This window comes from Octopus bimaculoides, chromosome 7 (assembly GCF_001194135.2).
Source record: "Octopus bimaculoides isolate UCB-OBI-ISO-001 chromosome 7, ASM119413v2, whole genome shotgun sequence".
NCBI classification, from domain to species: Eukaryota; Metazoa; Mollusca; class Cephalopoda; order Octopoda; family Octopodidae; genus Octopus; species Octopus bimaculoides.
Window position 1 is genome coordinate 104060356 of NC_068987.1, and position 19011 is coordinate 104079366.

At 38.1% G+C, this 19011-nt stretch overlaps 1 protein-coding gene across 2 annotated transcripts in view; it reads right to left on the reverse strand.

Moving 5' to 3' along the window:
* LOC106876063 (apelin receptor) overlaps window positions 1–18726 on the reverse strand; it is a 35660-nt gene extending 16934 nt beyond the window's left edge. The window contains exons 1-2 of one of the 2 annotated variants that reach the window (XM_014924467.2): window positions 18153–18726; window positions 12929–13924 (exon numbers count right to left, since the gene is read on the reverse strand). In XM_014924467.2, the coding sequence (XP_014779953.1) occupies window positions 12929–13878 (950 nt within the window). In that variant the 5' untranslated portion in view covers window positions 13879–13924; window positions 18153–18726. Of the gene's footprint in view, window positions 1–12928; window positions 13925–14388; window positions 14608–18152 lie in introns of those variants that run through there. The other variant, XM_052969832.1, reaches the window with a different exon arrangement.
* Window positions 18727–19011: the final 285 nt, after the last annotated feature.

Consider the following 19011-nt stretch of genomic DNA (forward strand, 5'->3'; position numbering starts at 1 on the left):
AGAAGTATTGACAAGCAGAAACTGGGTGGGAGCTGTCTTCAATAATTCAAGTAATGCTATATATTCAAAATTAACCATACATGCTGGTTTTGTTGTTGTTATTGTTGCTGCTACTGTTGTTATTGTCACTTACTTTTTTGTATTTTGAAGCTACTTGCCTTCAGAACTCCCTAGGGAATTTTATGCTAGCTTCATCACTTTTATTTATTTATATATTTATTTTTTTCTTTGTTTTGAAACGAGATCGAACTTCAGCATTTTATACCGATAGATTTTAGACACTTTTTTTCTGCAACTGGTAAGATTATGTAGGGGGTGCAAATTTTGATCTTGCACCCCCTGAAAATTCTAGGGGGTGCGAGTGCACCCGCTGCACCCCCTGTTCCCGGGCCCTTGCACCTGACTGTTCTAAGAAGACTTCAAATGCAACTAGTTGCGACTTCTCTTGAAAGTTGACAAAATATGGCATCGTGGTGCTATCAAGTACCCGCAGAAAAAGGGTTTGGCCCCCAAGGACATTCATGCTCACAAAGTTGCTACATTAGGGAATGACACTCCAGCTTCACCAACAGTGGCCAGTTGAATTTAGGAGGGGAAAGGAGAGTCCAGAAGATGACCGAAGGTCTGGACGTCCTGTAACTGCCAACACCGAGGAAAAACATTGATTGTGTTCACCACACGGGGAATGGCTGACAGACTATTGAGTATAAATCAAATAGCTAATGCTATTAGCATATCCCGTGAGAAATTTGAGAATATTCTGTACAATGAACTTGGTACGACGAAGGTGTCTGCTCGGTAGGTGCCATGTCTTCTGACACCTGACCAAAAGCGCACCAAGCTGATTACATCACGGAAAGTCTGACATTGTTCACAGCAGATCCAGCTAGTTTCCTTGAACGTTTCCTTAAGTCATGATGAGTGTTGGATTCTTCACTTTGAACTAGAGACAAAAAGGCAAGCTATACAATGGCAACACTCCTCCTCACCTGTTCCAAAGAAGGATAACATCGTTTCATCTGCAGGGAATGTGATGGTCTCAGTCTTTTGGGATGGAAAAAGCATTGTGTTTATTGACTATCTACACCAACAATGGAGAGTACTATGCTAACTTGAAACAGTTACGAAAAGCTACCAAGATCAAACGCTCAGGAAAACTGACGAAAGGGGTCTTGTTTCATCAGGATAATGTTTCAGCGTACACATCCTTGGTTTCAATGGCTGCTGTGCGCGACTCTGGCTCTGAACTGGCTGATTATCTTCTCCATTCTCCTGATTAGGTCCCATGAAGAAACACTTGGCTGGGAACTAGTGATGATGACGTCATATCTGTTGTTGAAGACTTTTGTGACATCGCTGATGGTATGTCAACAAGCGACGCGGTCAGCAATTAGAGTGGACCACTCATAATAATCAATGTCGCAAACGCTAAGGGACGGCTTCAGGCAGTCCTTGTAATGCTTCCTTGGTGCCCCGCTGTTGCGGTGGTGAGTGGTGAGCTCACCGTACATGATGATCTTGGATAGGCGGTGATCTTTCTTCCTGCCAACATGCCCTGCCTAACGCAGTTGTGTCTCAAGTAAAATGGCTTCAAGGCTGGTGACCTTTGCTCGCTCGAGGACCTCAGTGTTGGTGATGTAGTCGCTCCAGTAAATGTTGAGGATGGTACAGAAGCAGCATTAGTGAAAACGTTTAAGGAGTCTGAAATGACAGCAGTAGGGGACCCAGAACTCAGAGCCATATAGGAGCGTCGTGAGGACGACGGCCCTGTAGACGCTGACTTTTGTGCTGATCTTAAAATGTTTGTTGTTCCACACACGTTTGTACAGTCTGCCAAATGCTTTGTTTGCCTTTGCAAGTCTGTTGTCAATTTCTTTGTAGAAACTCGCATCTGATGAAATGGTACATCCAAGATAAGTGAACTACTGTATCGACTTCAGTTCTGTTTCAGCAATGGTGTTGTGGGGCGTGATGTACTCTTCCTGAGGAGCTGGTTGGTGTAGGACTTCAGTCTTTTTCAAGCTCACTTCCAGCCTGAAGAGCTAGGCGGCCTCTGCAAAGTAGGATCTGATGTGCTGCAGGGCTCTTTCTGTGTGTGCGACAAGCGCAGCATTATCCGCAAAGAGGAGGTTCAGGATCAGTTGCTCTTGAGTCTTGGTCTGGGCCTGTAGGTGCCGGAGGTTGAAATGATTGCATCCAGACGGTACCTGATGTAGACACCGTCTTCAGCGTCGAGGTCTACAGTGGCCTGCTTGAGCATCAAGTTGAAGAGAGTTGGTGCCAGGACACAGCCTTGCTTCACGCTGTTGTTAATGGGGAATGGCTGTGATATATCGCTATTCAGGCGGACTTGTCGTTGTTGGTCTTTGTGAAGCTGGATGATCATGATTAGGAATTTTGGGGGACAGCCAAATCGGTTTAGGATTTGCCACAGACCTTTCCTGCTCACAGTGTTGAATGCTTTCGTCATATCGACAAACGTTACATAAAATGATTTGTTTTACTCCCGGCACTTTTCTTGGAGCTGTCTGAGAACGAAAACTATATCTGTTGTGCTCTTGTTGGCCCTGAAACCACATTGGCTTTCTGGAAGATGATTTTCGGCGATAGACAGAACAAGTCTGTTGAGGAATAATCTTACCAGAACTTTTCCTGCAGTGGATAGCAGGGTGATCTCCCGGTAGTTTGAGCAGTCTGACTTTTCCCCTTTGTTTTTGTACAGTGTAATGATGATAAAATCGCGGAGATTTTGTGGCAGCTTGCCCTGTTCCCAGCATGCAACGAGGACCTCGTGGAGTTTAGCATGTATGACAGGATCCCCATGCTTCTGTATCTCTGGTAGTATCCCATCGACTCCTACTGCCCTTCTACTCTTCAGCCATCCAATGGCAACTGTGGTCTTTTCCAGGAATGGAGTTTCATCTAGTTCCACTCTGACTGGTTGCTGCTGGATGTGGAGGATTGCGTTTTCCTGGACAACACGGGTTGCACTAAGAGGGCATGAAAGTATTCAGACCAGCGGTTGAGGATGGATGCTGTGTCGGTGAGACGCGCCTAGCCTTCGGAGCTGCGTAGAGGACTCCGGACTTGATGTTTTGGGCCGTAAACTGCCTTGAGAGCTTCGTAGAACCCGCTGTAGTCACCAGAATCAGCGCACACCTGTGTTCTCCGTGCGAGGTTGGCCCATCACCCATTCTGAACTTCGTGGAGTTTGCGTTGCAGAAAGCTGCAGGCTTGGCGAAAGGCCGCTTTCTCCTCTGGGTAGGACAGTTGTGCCAAGTGTGCTTGGTGGGCAGACCCCATCTTCTTTAATAATTCCAGGATCAGTACATCGTTTTCGTCAAACCAATCCTTGTTCTTTTTCTTCGTAAACCGAAGGAGGTCTGAAGAGGTCTGAAGGGTGGCGGTTTTCAGTTGTTCCCATAGGATTTCTGGAGAGGGATCTGATAGGCAATTGGATTTATCAAGCTTTGCCTGTAGTCCCACCTGGAAGTTTACTTTCACTTCGTTTAACTGCAGACTGCTAGTTTTGAGTTTCCTTGTTGTTGGCCGATCCTGTCTTTTTTGTTGGTTTGGACTTGAAGTGGGGTTTGAGTTTGCAACGGACCAGGTCAGTGTGGCATTCTGCGCTAGGCATTACTCTGGTGTGCATGACGTCAGACTGGTCTCGTTGGCGCACTGGGACGTAGTCAAGGAGGTGCCAGTATCTTGATCGGAGATGTATCCATAATGCTTAGCTGCCTTAGCATTCTGCAATTAATTACCGCTAAAAGTGGCGTTTTATGGGGGTACAAGAAGATTCTAGAAGATTGAATCATGCGATGGCTTTACGCTGATTGGTTGCTAAATAAACTGATCATATGAATCTATTGTGGTTCGGGCGTGATATTTGATAGGTTAACTAGCAGTTCGGTTTCGAATCCCTGCTACAATATAAATCAATAGACAGAAATATATACTTCCCAGTTGTATATTACACAAACATAGTTACAGGAAAGATTATTCCAAAATTAGCAGCGAGTTTAAAAAGCGAAACACGCAATATTTTTGGATCGATCAAATACATTATTCAGATAAGTATGCTGCTGTTAATCTTGACGTTAACTGGTGGTAATGAAAGATTTACATATTTTTTTTTTGTCTCCTCCGAATCACATCTTTATTACTCAGTGGCGTGGCAACCTTTAAGTTGCTGACCCCACTCAGGCCCCAAAGCTTAGACAAGAAACCCAATAGTGTTATCCCCATAAAATCAACCCCCGGAGTAGACCATCCTACGGCTCTCCTCTTCTATCCCCAGCTACACCACTATGCTTAATGCTGTTGTAGGAATCAGTTCTCAACGTAATTACCACAGCTATGTCGAAATTTCAAACCTCGTGCCCATAGTTGAACCGCGCAGAGGTTTTATGTGTCCCTCGACTTTCTAGAAATAGCAGCCACATTTCCTTAAATTATCCCTACTGTTCTAAACACTACCACCAACAACAACAGCAACCGTAGCAATAAAAATAACCACAGCAATATCCACATAAAAAGGAATTTCTGTCATAAAGCCAGAGATAAAATGAATAATGAATTATAAAAATGTCTTTTAGTTTATTTCCCGCTTAGTCAAGGAACGCCCAAAATCCCTTAATTTTTGCAAGGCCTCAGAGAACTGTGAGAGAAAGGGAGAATGTTATACGCAAACCGGAAATGTGGCATGTCTTCTTGCAACAGAGAAAGCTCCTCTAAAGGCACTCAAAAAAACACATTCAGAACTTGCAAAGTCCTCTTTGGAGTACATAAGATCCCACTTCTCACCCGATCTTTTAGATTTGTACCTACACGACATATCTAAACCTTCACAAAGTGTACACACAGCTTTCTACACAACCCTTAATCTCATATCCTCGTACTACATTCATTTTCTCTATCAAATCCACCGTGTCTCTTCTAACCAGTAATATCGGAGAACATCAAGTACAACTAACCTTTTCACTCAAGAGATTAAACATTCGGGAGCCAAAAACATTATGAGCTACATACAACTCCTCCACAACATTCGCAACCATACATAAACTGGGACTCCGTCGGTTACGACGATGAGGGTTCCAGGTGATCTGATCAACGGAACAGCCGGCTCGTGAAACCAACCAGATTTAAGAATAGGTTTGCGAAAGGCCAATACACCTACTTAGAAAAATGCAGAGTCACAGAAGCAGGGATGGCAATTCAAAACTAACAAAACCTAACAGGGGAAAAGTCAAACCAGAGTCGAGAACAGTGGAGAACGATATTGATAACCTATGATCCATAGAGAACCAAGGGCTCCAATAAAAGTGAGTTCGAAGTACCCAAAGTACCGTCTCAAGTTGTACATACAGAAAACACAGCACTACAAAACAAAAATACTGGAAATATCGCAGTAAGTTCTAATTACCAAGTTCCAATCAACTACGAACGTAAAGAGAGACGAAATACAGCTAAGCATTTTTCTCGGTGTATTAACAATTCTGCCAGCTCTCCACCTTCGTCGCCTTTCCAATATTGAGGTCTACTTTGCCTTTCATCCTTTAGGGCATCGATGAAATAAGTACCAGTTGTGCACTGGGGTCGATGGAATCGACTTGCCCTCACCTTCTCAAAATTGCTGGCCTTTTGCCAAAATTTGAAACCAATATTAATAATAATATCTACTATTACATCACAAAACTATCTCGTGAAGAATAATAGAAAACAAAACACGAATATAAGAAAAACAAAACGGTTTTCTGTTCTCAAGGAAGTCAACAAATACAAAATAGAAGCTACAATGAAAGAGGTTACAAGAAAAAAAAGGACAGACAACGATAGAAATTGAAAAATGCTAAAGACTAAGATGGGGCCACCGCATGCCATATTAAATCTATGGTAAACATACTCTATACATGGCCATTATCTGTGCAGATCAGGGATGCACTAACTTCATTACCTTTAGCTTGTTTACCCCGTAAACATGTATTCAAAATGTTCAGTTCTATAGATGCCCGTAAGCAACTTAGATTGGGTAAGAAAAAGCCGACGTTTTCATGGAAGCTAAGTTATAACTGTTTATAGACTCTGAGAGTCTATTAGGTACGTTTCACAATGTGTACATGTTTCACACTATCGAAGCCTACCTCTTCATAAATCTGCTCTTTATCTTTTCTTTCGTCTCTCAAAACGTCTAGTGTCTCGTTGGCTATTTGAAGGCCAACTTCATACAGTTCCAGGGAGAGATAAACTCTTATATCTTACTCGCAGTAAAAAGTATCAACATGAAATGAAACAGAACTAGATATGCTCCTACCTTCTTATAAAATTGTGTGTGGAATGACTTAGAATACATGAAAACGAATTAAAAAAATTCTATGGAAGCAAATCCTGCAACATATTGAATTGATTTTGGACGGTACTCTAATGAATAAAGAGAAATCCACAACTCCCACTAAAAAGGTATTTAATTGGACAGGTGAAAAAGCAAAGCAGTTCTGTAATGTGGGATGTAACAAATATAGTCGAAAGTTACATAAATCACACTGCGACTGATTTAATGTCTGTTCAACCCAAGCTAAATACTGTGTTAAATAGATTAAAACTCAACAATAAAACAAAAAAATCAGTATTCCATAGAACCATTCGTATCAAAATTATGCTTTTTAGTCAAGAACTGCCAGTCATGTCTCAAACAAAATGAGTCGAAATACAATTATTTGTATTCAAAGATTCAAAGAAAAAGTTCACCAGTGAATGTAATCAGTGTATTCTGATACTCCGTCAGTTGCAATGACGAGGGTTCCAGTTGATCCGATTGGCAGAACAGTCTGCTTGTGAAATTAACGTGAAAGTGGCCGAGCACTCCACAGACACGTGCACCCTTCACGTAGTTCTCAGTGAGATTCAGCGTTACACAGAATGTGACAAGGCTGGCCTTTTGAATTTCAGGTACCACTCATTTTTGTCTGCTGAATGAACTGGAGCAGCGGGAAATAAAGTGTCTTGCTCAAGGACATAATGCACGGCTGGTAATCAAACTCACAACCTTACGATTGCGAGCTGAATACCATAACCGCCAAGCCACGTGCCTTCACGTGTATACTAGATAAAGATATTCAGCCAGCACAAAGTCACTCTTATCTCTGGAGAACGATAAGGAGATCCAAAGAAAATAAACAAGATGGCCTACAAGAGCTAAATAGGACTGCGGGTCAACGACAAATATTCTGGTTATTTCAAACACGTGTAATTTACAATATACTAATAAGCTACCGTTCACTTATCATGAAAGGAAATTGCTGCGCAATGTGGCCGCAAAAAGATTTTCCCAGTATGGTTTGTAGGAGGTGCCATAGAATCGGCTACAATGGAAAATTATGTCAAATTTTCGAAAATCTAACAAAGTAAACAATGAAGATTTCCTAAATTGTATTACGAGTGTTGTATTTCCTAAATTGTATTACAAATTATTAGGCATATATTGTACATAAACATGTCGATTGTTGTTGTTGGCATTCCGTCCCTTACGACGTCGAGGGTTCCAGTTGATCCGATCAACGGAACAGCCTGCTAGTGAAATTAACGTGCAAGTGGCTGAGCACTCCACAGACACGTGTACCCTTAACGTAGTTCTCGGGGACATTCAGCGTGACACAGTGTGACAAGGCTGACCCTTTGAATTACAGGCACAACAGAAACAGGAAGTAAGAGTGAGAGAAAGTTGTGGTGAAAGAGTAGAGCAGGGATCACCCCCACCCCTGCCGGAGCCTCATGGAGCTTTAGGTGTTTTCGCTCAATAAACACTCACAACGCCCGGTCTGGGAATCGAAACCGCGATCCTATGACCGCTAGTCCGCTGCCCTAACCACTGGGCCATTGCGCCTCCGCAAACATGTAGATAAAGCTTTATAAAAATGTTTATCATAACCCAAACAAACATTTGTAAAATAGAAAACTGATACAGGATCTCAGTCAATGTATTCTACTTCCATGAGTAGATCATTTGATACTTGTAGTCTGCTGATTCCTACGTCTGAATTAGCAGGTTGGGCAAGATCTTGTTTCATGTGAGACAGAACTAAGATATGCAGGGCATCAGAGAGAAATATTGCATTGCGGAACAAGACTGCTTTAGAGCCCCGCGGGTTGTGACATTCTCAAAATTGATGTCTAAGGCCCAAATGAATCTTAAATACTCAATTTTGGGTTCTTTGATTAATAATTTTTTGCAGAAAATATGGTTATAATAAATACCAATAAAGACAGATTTTGGTTTATGATTACGAAAACACGACTAACATGTTAAAACATCTGAGGTTATCTGTATTATGACCACCAGTAAACTTTCGTAAATGCTATATTTTCTGTGCACTAGCATGACCTGATAACAATATAACAAAGCAACGATAAAGCTATTCAGTGAAAGAAATGAATTTCTCTGGCCCGTTATCTACGAACATTTTGTATAAAATTATCAAAACCAACTTCTCTGACAAAGCTTGAATCAAAAGTTAAATATCACTAAGTTAACAAATCAGGTTTTAACATGGCAGAGTTTTCGATGTTTGAGTTTTCTAAAAGATTCTGCTACAGCTACCGTAGCTGGAAATGTTAACAATAGTCTCAGACTGTCACAAACATTTGGAAACAGCTCTCAACGTTTATATTCAATAAATAAATTTAATCAACGGCAAATGTGTTCCAATTTTCTTTCTCTGTTCAAACGGTAAATATGGCGTTTCAGTAGCAAAAGTTTCATCATTCAAGTCAGTAAATTATCGATGTGTTAACTTGTGACTTTTTTGGCAAGTTCACTTCTAGATACAGTGGAGTATTTTTTTTTTTAGAAGAAACAGATACATTTTAACAGACGTTTTAATCAACGTAACGTAAATTTAACTCTGCAATGACATTAACTAATCAAAACATAATAAATAAATAAATGCGCCCTTTTAAAACCTCGCCAGGCTCATGGGCCCAGTTTCCCGGTTTGAATAGCGTATATGTTCCCCAGCTGGACGGGACGCCAGTCCATCGCAGCGTGACTCATTTTTGCCAGCTGAGTGGACTGGAGCAACGTGAAATGAAGTGCGTTGCTCAAGAACACAACGCATCGCCCGGTCCAGGAATCGAAACCACATTCTTACGATCATGATGCTGACACCCTAACCACTAAGCCACGCGCCTCCACTAATCAAAACATAACACATTTTTTTTCGAATTTGTCCTCTTCTGTTGTTTCATCTGCGCCTAGCTAGCATCAGGTGTTCTGTCGTTGTGTGCCTTTCTTTGCTTCTGATTAACTCTTTCGCTGCCTTGAAGGGTTTGGTCAATCAAATCGACTCAAAAATTTAGTTTTTATAATCTCGTACTTATCCTAAAGTCTCTTTTTGCCGAACCTCCAGGCTACGTGTACGTAAACAAGCCAACAACAGTTGCTAAGCGGTAAGAGACAAAAGCAAGCGCGAGCGCGCACACAATTTTCTAAGAATCTATGAGTCAGAAGAAAATAGGCACTTATATATGTGTCATTAGAGTGTGTATATTAATTATTTATGCAATATCAAACACACACACACACACACACACACACACACACACACACACACACACACACACACACACACACACACACACACACACACACACACACACACACACACACACACACACACACACACACAACTGATCCTTTCACAGTTTCCGCCAACCAAATTCCACATATGGAATTTGCTGACAAAGCACTGATTGGTCAGGGTATATAACAAAAAAGATATACCCTAAGAGCCACGTAGTGGGACTGAATTGGAAACCGTGTTTTTCCGAAGCAAATTCCTTAACCACATAGCCATATCTATATATATTATTAATGAACCTAAATAATGAGTTTTTGAAGGATACTTAATATAGAGAGCTTTTCGTTTTGAATGTGTGCGGAGGTAGGTGTGGGGTCTGTGTCTTAAATCGTATGCTCTCTTATCAGCTGTGCAGATATTTATAATTATAAAGCTATCTCTTAATTTACACATTACTGACTAATTGCTGACATGTTGCACATATTATTCAGCTATTATCATGCTTTGAAATGTGTTTGATGAATTCACCGAATTCAGTGAACTGAACACCGGCATTCTTTACTCATGTACTAGGAAGTCTATACTTAGTAGATGAGTACTAAGTATCGTAAACATTGTAAACACAGTGTTTCACAATGTGTTTATTGTAACAGAATTTTTTCAGGGCGAATGAATTATCCATGAGGACTCAAATGCTGTTCCTCTTTTATACACTACATAGAGTACCTTAATCATAATCCAGTAGAATGAAGCCCTGGTTCACTTATATCATAAAATATCACAGTTGCAAAAATACAATCTAAAATTTGCTGTAATGAGAAATTTGCTATGTGTGTGTGCAATGTGTTAAATGTTAATATTAATCAATCAATCAATGAATCAATCAGTCAATCAATCAATAAAACAATCAAGGTAAAACCAAACAAAACTAAACAAACAATAAATAAACAAGAAAATGAACGTCGGCAGATTTGAATTTCTAAATAAAAAATTATGGAAGTATTTCTAATGTCGTTCCAATTGATTAATGCTTTTCTATTGTTATTGGTATAAATGTTACAACTGCTATTAGTTCTATTACAGCTATCACTTTTTTTTTCACTATTAGTAGTCAAGAATGGAAAACATCTTTAGGATAAGTATTACAGAACAACAAGATGTAACGTTATCATGCATGTCACTCTACTTTGCAACATTACTAGAGGTCGGCATATCTTGTGCAGAAAAATAAATCAACATGTATAAGGAAATATAAATAAAGTGAAACAGATGAAAATCTTCCAGATTATTGAAAGTATAAAACAATGGAGAAATTTTTGCAGCCTCAATTTATACAGTGATTACAATGATATTGCATTTTTCAGAATTTCTTAAGCAAGGTCACAACAATTGAGGAAGGAAAAACATTATTATTAATAAACTATATTTCTACTAATATTCATGAACGTATTAAGTTATGTAAATACCTTTACAAATTGCCTTAATGAACTAGAGTCCCTCTTCTTTTAATACAGATGTTAAGACTAAACTGGATGAAATTTCCTATAGCTGCTAATAATATTTTATGTGAAAGCCAGTGTGTTGTGCATTCACCGTAGCAGTTGGATTTCAAAGCTATGTAGAATGTCGTGCAATGTGAAATTTGTAATGTGCACATGAGTATAATAATATAAATAATATCAAGCACTGTGTGCATGCGGTGGTTCAGCTGCATATGTAGGGTGGGCGGAAAGTAACTGGGCATTAGAAATTGCTTATAGAATTCTTAGTGTCACTAAAGTCATGACGAAAACATTTTTTAAACAGACAACACTAATGAGGATTTCTTATTTTCTTATCTTACTTCTTATTTCTTATTTTCTAAATGATCTGTCGCTTGACTGTCCAGGAGCGAGCTAGGATAGCAGCACGCTATGAAGTGTGGAATTCCATTGTTTTGGTTCAGAGATAGTGGCGTGCATGGAAAGGTAAGCATGCAGCACTACGTTCGGAGACAACTTGGGTCATGCAAAGCTGATGACCACGGGCTCTGTGAACGATGCAAGAAGAAGTGACTATCCAACCATACCCCGATCGGCAGAAAACGTGGTAACAGTGCAGGAAATGTTTAATCGCGGCCCGCAAAAATCAACACGTCAAGTAGCTCGGGAAAGTGGACTAAAACGACATACAATGCATAAAGAATTGAATTTTCGTCTGTGGAAATCCCATTACGTGCAGGAGCTAAAACCTAAAGACTGTGACCGCAGAAGTTCAGAAGTCCAGAACTTCAAGAAGTCCAGACCTCACTCCATGTGATTTTTACCTGTGCGGTTACACAAAAGAGGAGTGTATAAGGCAAAACCTTGGAGACACGGATTCAGGAGGTTCACAATGATATCCCAGATGACGTCCTTCAGAAGGTTGTTCATTCCAGCACTGGCCGTTTGAGGAAACTGGTTGACGCCACAGGTGCTTACGTTGAAATATGAAGATTTACTTTCATTTTCCCTTGTAACAAAGAACATTTATAATTTGTTTCGATAATTTTATAAAAGGAATATGGATTTTATTACCAATTTCTAATGCCTACTTACTTTTCACCCACCTTATATATACTCACAGACACACACACACACACATATATATATATATATATATATATATATATATATATATATATATATATACATACATATACATGTGTGTGTGTGTGTGTGTGTGTTTGTATGTGCGTATTCACACATATTTATGTATATTTATGTATGTATGTTTATATATATAGGTATATGTATATGTATGCGAGGTATCTACTTCACTGATAAGGTCAGAATAAGTCAAAAACATTTCCAGCGTTACTCCCCGTATTTGCCGGAATAATTTAATTATCGTTACTTGTTGACTAATATAGTTTTTTTCTCGTCACACAGCAATTTCTAGTTAACTTTTCAACGCTCGTTATGTTGATTATGCTAACATTCAATTGATCCATTCGGAAAAAGGAAACATTTTCTAAAATTTTTGAATATCCAATTTTTGATAATTACCAGAGCAATTTTTCCTTTTTCCGAACGGGTTAATTGAATGTTAACATAATGGTTAAAAGTTAACTAGAAATTGCTTTGCGACGAGAAAAAATCAATGTTAGTCAATAGCTAATATTATTTTAATTATTCCAGCAAATACAGGGAGCAACGCTGGAAATGTTTCGAGCTTATTGTGACCTTATCAGCGAACTAGTTCCCCGTATTTGCCAAAGTATTGATGGAAGAATTACAGAGTAAACTTAAAATATTATTTTGTGGTTGGCGTAGTAAATTTATATTTGTTTAGAAAATATCTCAAACTAAAAACAGTAAAATTCAAATACTTACTCTTTTCTTCTGTAGCAGTTGAACATGACTCCTAACTGCTGCCGAAAGTTATTATCACAGTTGATGTAAATGCAAACATTTAGTGAAATTCCAGTCAGTTGGATCAAATAGCAGATGGTTTTTGCAAGGTCTAAAGCTGCCAAGGAATCGTTATCTGTTTTGTAAACAGAATCGACAATCATTTCAATACAGATTGGTAAGGTCGTTGCTAGGAACAACCATGTGAGTTTCATGACAAGGCGTGTCATTCGGGCAGTTCGTTGATTGATGCCTGTATTGGCATTTCTTTGGCCCTCGGTGAGTGATCTACGAAAATTACTTTGCCTTTTCATAACTAACATGAAATATATGTTACCTACAAGCATGAAGACGAAAGGAATCAGGCACAAAAATGCCAAATCAATAAATACAAAAACAAAATCTTCGAAGTGTTCTATTTCTTCATTTTTTGAAACACAATTATTTTTCTGTACTTCATTCGTGAAGAAGTAATGACAATCTACCAAAGCTAGGAAAATAAAGACACAGACAAGTACTATAACTGATACATTCGTAGTCCATAGTCGTTTAAAAGTGAAAGGTCTGTGAATAAGAAGACAACGTTGGATAGTCATAACGACAATAATCCAAGCTGAATATTGCATACTAACATAAGTAATAAATAAATTGAACTGGCACCCGAAACTAGAAACGCTACGCATATCAACATCTATTACATATTGAGCCCAGTATTTAGTTAGAACAGTACACAGTATAATCATGTCAGTTACAGCTAATACACTTCTGAAAATTATTGAAGAATTTACCACCTCTTTGCGCTTGAACACTAAAATAGTAATAACAAGACAGTTTCCTGTAACTCCAACAAATAACAGGATCGGAGAGAAAAACCCCCATAGGATTTTGGACGCAGTTTCTGTTGAACTATAATCTGTTGAACTATTATTCATTGTTGAGAATTTTGGTAATCCGTTATTCAATCCTGGTTAAAATGTCCTGTGAAAAGAATATATTATATGGTTTGAAAGAAAAGCAAAAACACTAGTTGTACAAAATTTAATTGGTTAAACAATAAAGAATACAATATATTATACATATTTACGTGTATTTACGTATACATACATACATACGTACATACATACATACATACATACATACATACATACATACATACATACATTGCTTCCTTGTGAGGGTTTCGAAAATATATGCCGTGAATATGAATGATATGAAGAAAAACTTTGGTCTGGTTACGACATTTTCAAAAGATACAAGAATGGAATTTGGCCAGGATAATTATATTCTTAAATGGTTGTAAAACTAGAGAGAACTACAAGCCCATCTAATAACATTTCTGTCAGTTTCTTCGATAATTGTTAAGGTCAATGAAAATAGTGTTAAGATGAATGAAAATATCGCCTATGATATTTAACAAGGAATATGGTTTTTAAGAAACTCACAATATGTTTGCTGTAGTAGTACGCATACCATCATTTGTGTTTATTCAACTGAACGCTAGACATGATCCAGGATATTGATGTTAAGACATGAAAACTGATAACTCATCCCAAATATTTCAACATCAACACTGATATAGACTACTTCGAAAAATATTTTAAGGCAGTAAAAGCTTAACATCGATTCAAACAGCTCTTGAATGTCACATTGTATCCTTTCGACATCTACTAATCATCAAGTGTCGAAATTCTGTCACGGACCACATCTGCATACATGAGGCAGATAACATCATGGGAGTTGGAAAAGAGAAAGTATTTCCTGAATGATGACCCGGATCATACACCTAGTAAAGTTGCACAACCCTATTGCAACAGGTCATCAAAAGAGATGTGTATAGATCACCAAAATGTCATGCATAGCTATATTGAGAGTGACAACAACATTGAAAACAGTGCAGTTTATTTTGGACTAGTAACTGGAATATTTACTTTCACTTTGAAAGATAAGCTTTTACGCTGTACGAGTAAGAAATAACAAAAACACACATAAAAAAAATGACGCACAATCGAGACAAGAGAATAATAGAGATAGGAGAGCTCAATAAAGAAAAGAGAGCACAATAGAAAGAAGAGAGCAGTTACAACAATAAATGCAGACTGTGGAATTAACATTGAAGAAATCACAACATCATAAGCAATCGTCCGAAAATGTCATCACAATACTTCCTACATATGAAGAGTGATGTCGTAACTTGAACATTATACAACGCAATTCATAGGAACGATAATCCTGAGGATATAAATATCTGAAGCTATAGTGATGTGAAGGGCATAATAATGCATAATAGACAGAATACTAATGGCATGTTTCTGTCCAGGCTTCAATATCATTTAAGCATGCAATGAATAGCTTCCTAGATTGTAAGTCAGAATTCGAAACCAAATCTACATTTTTCTACCAGTTCCATTCCTATTGTTCTCAGCTTTTGCACTTCGATATTTATGAGAGTCAACTGTCAGACTTAGGTACTAGTGTTTAAGTAAACATTCTTGGGTTAAATACAGTTCGAGAGGGATAAATTCATTACTTTCCTATTATTCTCGGCTTTTGCACTTCGAAATTCATGAGAGCCAGCTAAGTGTGACAGTTGACTCTCATAAATATCGAAGTGAGAAAGCCGAGAACAATTACATCCAGTTTTCAAACATATAAACACAGTAGCCAAATTCAGCTCTTCCCTCTTTCTTTCTACGCCGACGAGGATGCACCTTATTCGAGAGACTACACTCACTACTTGCCTACACTTACTATTTTTCTTTTTCCCTTTTCCGCCTGTTACCAGGCAGTCAACAAAAAATGAAGCTACGTACCTACAGAATGGCAAATTATTTGTATCTTACATTGGAACAATGAAACTAAAAAGGGCCATTTCAATTAGCAATATTTTTTCTTCTTATTTTAATTGCTGTATATCATCGTTATACTTGGAATAAGACAGTTTCCGGGCTGTCAAGTAGATAGGGTGAAAGTTGTATTGTCGCTCGATGACAATCCATAAATGAAGAGAGAGAAACAGATGCTCTTCGGTTAGGCGTCGAAGTCTCTCACTACCTAATCCCTATTTAACCTAAAGAAACTAGCTTAAACAATAGAACCTAAGTGTGACATTTGGCTCTCATGAATTTCGAAGTGCAAAAGCCGAGAACAACAGGAAAGGAACTCGTAGAAAAATGTAGATTCCGTTTCGAATCCTGGCTAAGAATCTAGGAAACTATTCATTACAATTATAACAAACCAGACAACGATGAAGGGGAAAATAAATTAGGTACAGTTGATGTTAAAAATTACAGGAAACGAAAACATCTACACTGAACTAATGAGAAATCTGCAGTTATTCCACCTGGTCTATAACAGTAGGTATCTACTAGTAATTATTGGAGCACTTGAATAGGTAACTAATTACCCCAGTATCAATCTAAAAAAACTGGATGTCACAAAATCGGGAAGAATACGTCGAATCAAGCGATTACAGCTGCAAACTATCCGTCATTCCCAAAATATGTAAAACAAGATGTTTAGCATATGTTATGATCCACATTTGCAATGACACCTATGTCTATTTCTACTTATGCATGTGTATGTACACGCAGATGTACATGTGTGCATGTATACATACATGCTTGTATACCTACCTACCTACCTACCTACATCCATCCATCCAACCATCCATCCAAATATACATGCATACATACAAGGCTGCAGTTGATGTACACATTATAATGAAAGAGTCATGTTTACTTGCTTATAGGCAACAGACTGGCTCTTTCTTCGTTGGCGGGAAATTTGAAAACTAAAACCAAGAAAATGAATGTACATACATGCATATACACATACATATGTGTTCAGATAGCTGCCTGCATGTAAGCATGTTTAAGTGCGTTCATACATGCATACATACATGCATACATACATGTATACATACATACACAGAAACACGCACACGCGAATACACACACGCAATATATATATGTATACAGAGAGAGAGAGAGAGAAAATAAGAATGAGGGAGAGTGTGTGAGAGAGAGAGAAGGAAAGAGAGAGAGAGAAATTGTGTTGTTAGAATTCGGTATTTTTTTGTTCGACAGCATCCAAGAAATTGGAATAAAGCAAAATTGGAATAAAGTAACAAAGAAAATAAAAACAAAGTAAAATACGAGATGAATTCCTTAGCATTCAAATTATTTTGTCAAAAGTAAAGCTTTTTTATTCTCATTGATTTTAATTAATCATGCATTGTCTCATAGCTTTGAGATTTCGATGATGCGATTGCTTACTATTAGAATGACATAATAGGGTAAAAGTGAGTGGTTGTATCTCAACAGTTTGAACACACACACACACACACACACACACACACACACACACACACACACACACACACACACACACACACACACACAACTCAAACACAGGTAGACTATTTGGGCCAGATATGGCCGGTTTAAATGCTAAAGGGTTAAGGTATGTTAGCGAACTCAGGAATGACATTTCGAGTAGATCACTTTGTGATCAAGTAAAAAGTACATAAGTGTACCTCGATTTTATATGTTTGGTTGTCTTCTATTTTCACAGTATGGTGCCCTAACCATCAACATGATCAAGTCCGACTGATGATTCTCCCCTTAGTTACTCCGATCCGGTAAAGCAACAGACATTGACACTGTATCTGTTAACTTAGAGTGCCGTGTGGTTCGCGTCATATTCTTTTGAGCTCTAAGGATATCTGTCCCAAATTCTGGGAAACATGAAACCCAAGAAGGGTGGCATCTCGGATCCCGCATACCATTGGCCTATCATTTTTAATATAGCAAATATTTTTAAAATGGTAACAAACGAACAAAATGAGTAAATGTATATGTGAATTAAGAGTAACATGTTAGAACTCTCGACTCAAACGTTTCTTTAATGAATGTAATCAACATCATCTCAAAGAATGACATCGAAACTTTGTTCACCAAACGCGAATAACTCTAGTGAATAAAGTGTTAGACTATGAATGAATGAATGAAAGAATGAATAAGTAATATTAACACTAGTTTAATAAAAATGAACTAACACTAAACGTCGTTAAAAAAAAAATTGAAATCAGAGAACATATGACAACGACATATGACATAAATAAGAATCAGCAGATAGGGAAACGGACTGCGGATCAGAAATAAATAATTTAGAAATAACATATAAAATGTAAATCAGTACTACTTACATTAATTTGTCAACAAAACATGGGTAAAATTTCCGAACGCCGGTCGTCTTTCTTTGACATTTTCTCTGAATCACTCTGATGTGTTTGCGTTTCCTTCCAAATTTATTATGTCGCTTCAACAATAAGCCGGATATACAGGGAAGGTGTCTTTACGTCACATTACCATACAATAAAGTTAACGCCAGTTTAAGCTGATAATAATTGGACAAAAAAGGGAAATCATAGTTGCTACGTAATTCAAGCTTCATGATAATACCGAACAATTATCATTATTCTATTTTTAAAAGAAAGTTACAAAATAAGTTGTTTCACAGCTTAAATAACATCGACGTCGATTTTGTTTCCGGCCTTCAGCGTTGATAAAACATGTACTTGTAATATGTGTCTCCTGTAACAAGAGTAATTGTTAACATCGAATGAAGAGGAAAGAAATGTTGTTAGATGGATAATATTCATAATCCGTATGGAAAGCGTGTTAAATATCCCCTGTAAGAAGTTGGGAAATATTTTAAATAAAATAGACAGACACCCACCAAATTTATTAATCACGTACACAGCTACTCTCTTCGAATGATAAGAGAACGTTTGTATTTAAAGAGCCAATCATAATGAACTGTTTGCTATGGCAATGTTGACTGATAACGTTTAACAAGTTACACTATGTTTTTGTTTCATATACGTGTATGTGTACATATACATACATGCATGCATACATACATACATACATACATACAAACATGCATACAACAAACACATATATACACAGATAGACAGACATATACATATGTGTGTGTATGAACACATACACACGCACAGAAATATTCGCACACATATACGCGCGCGCGCGCACACACACACA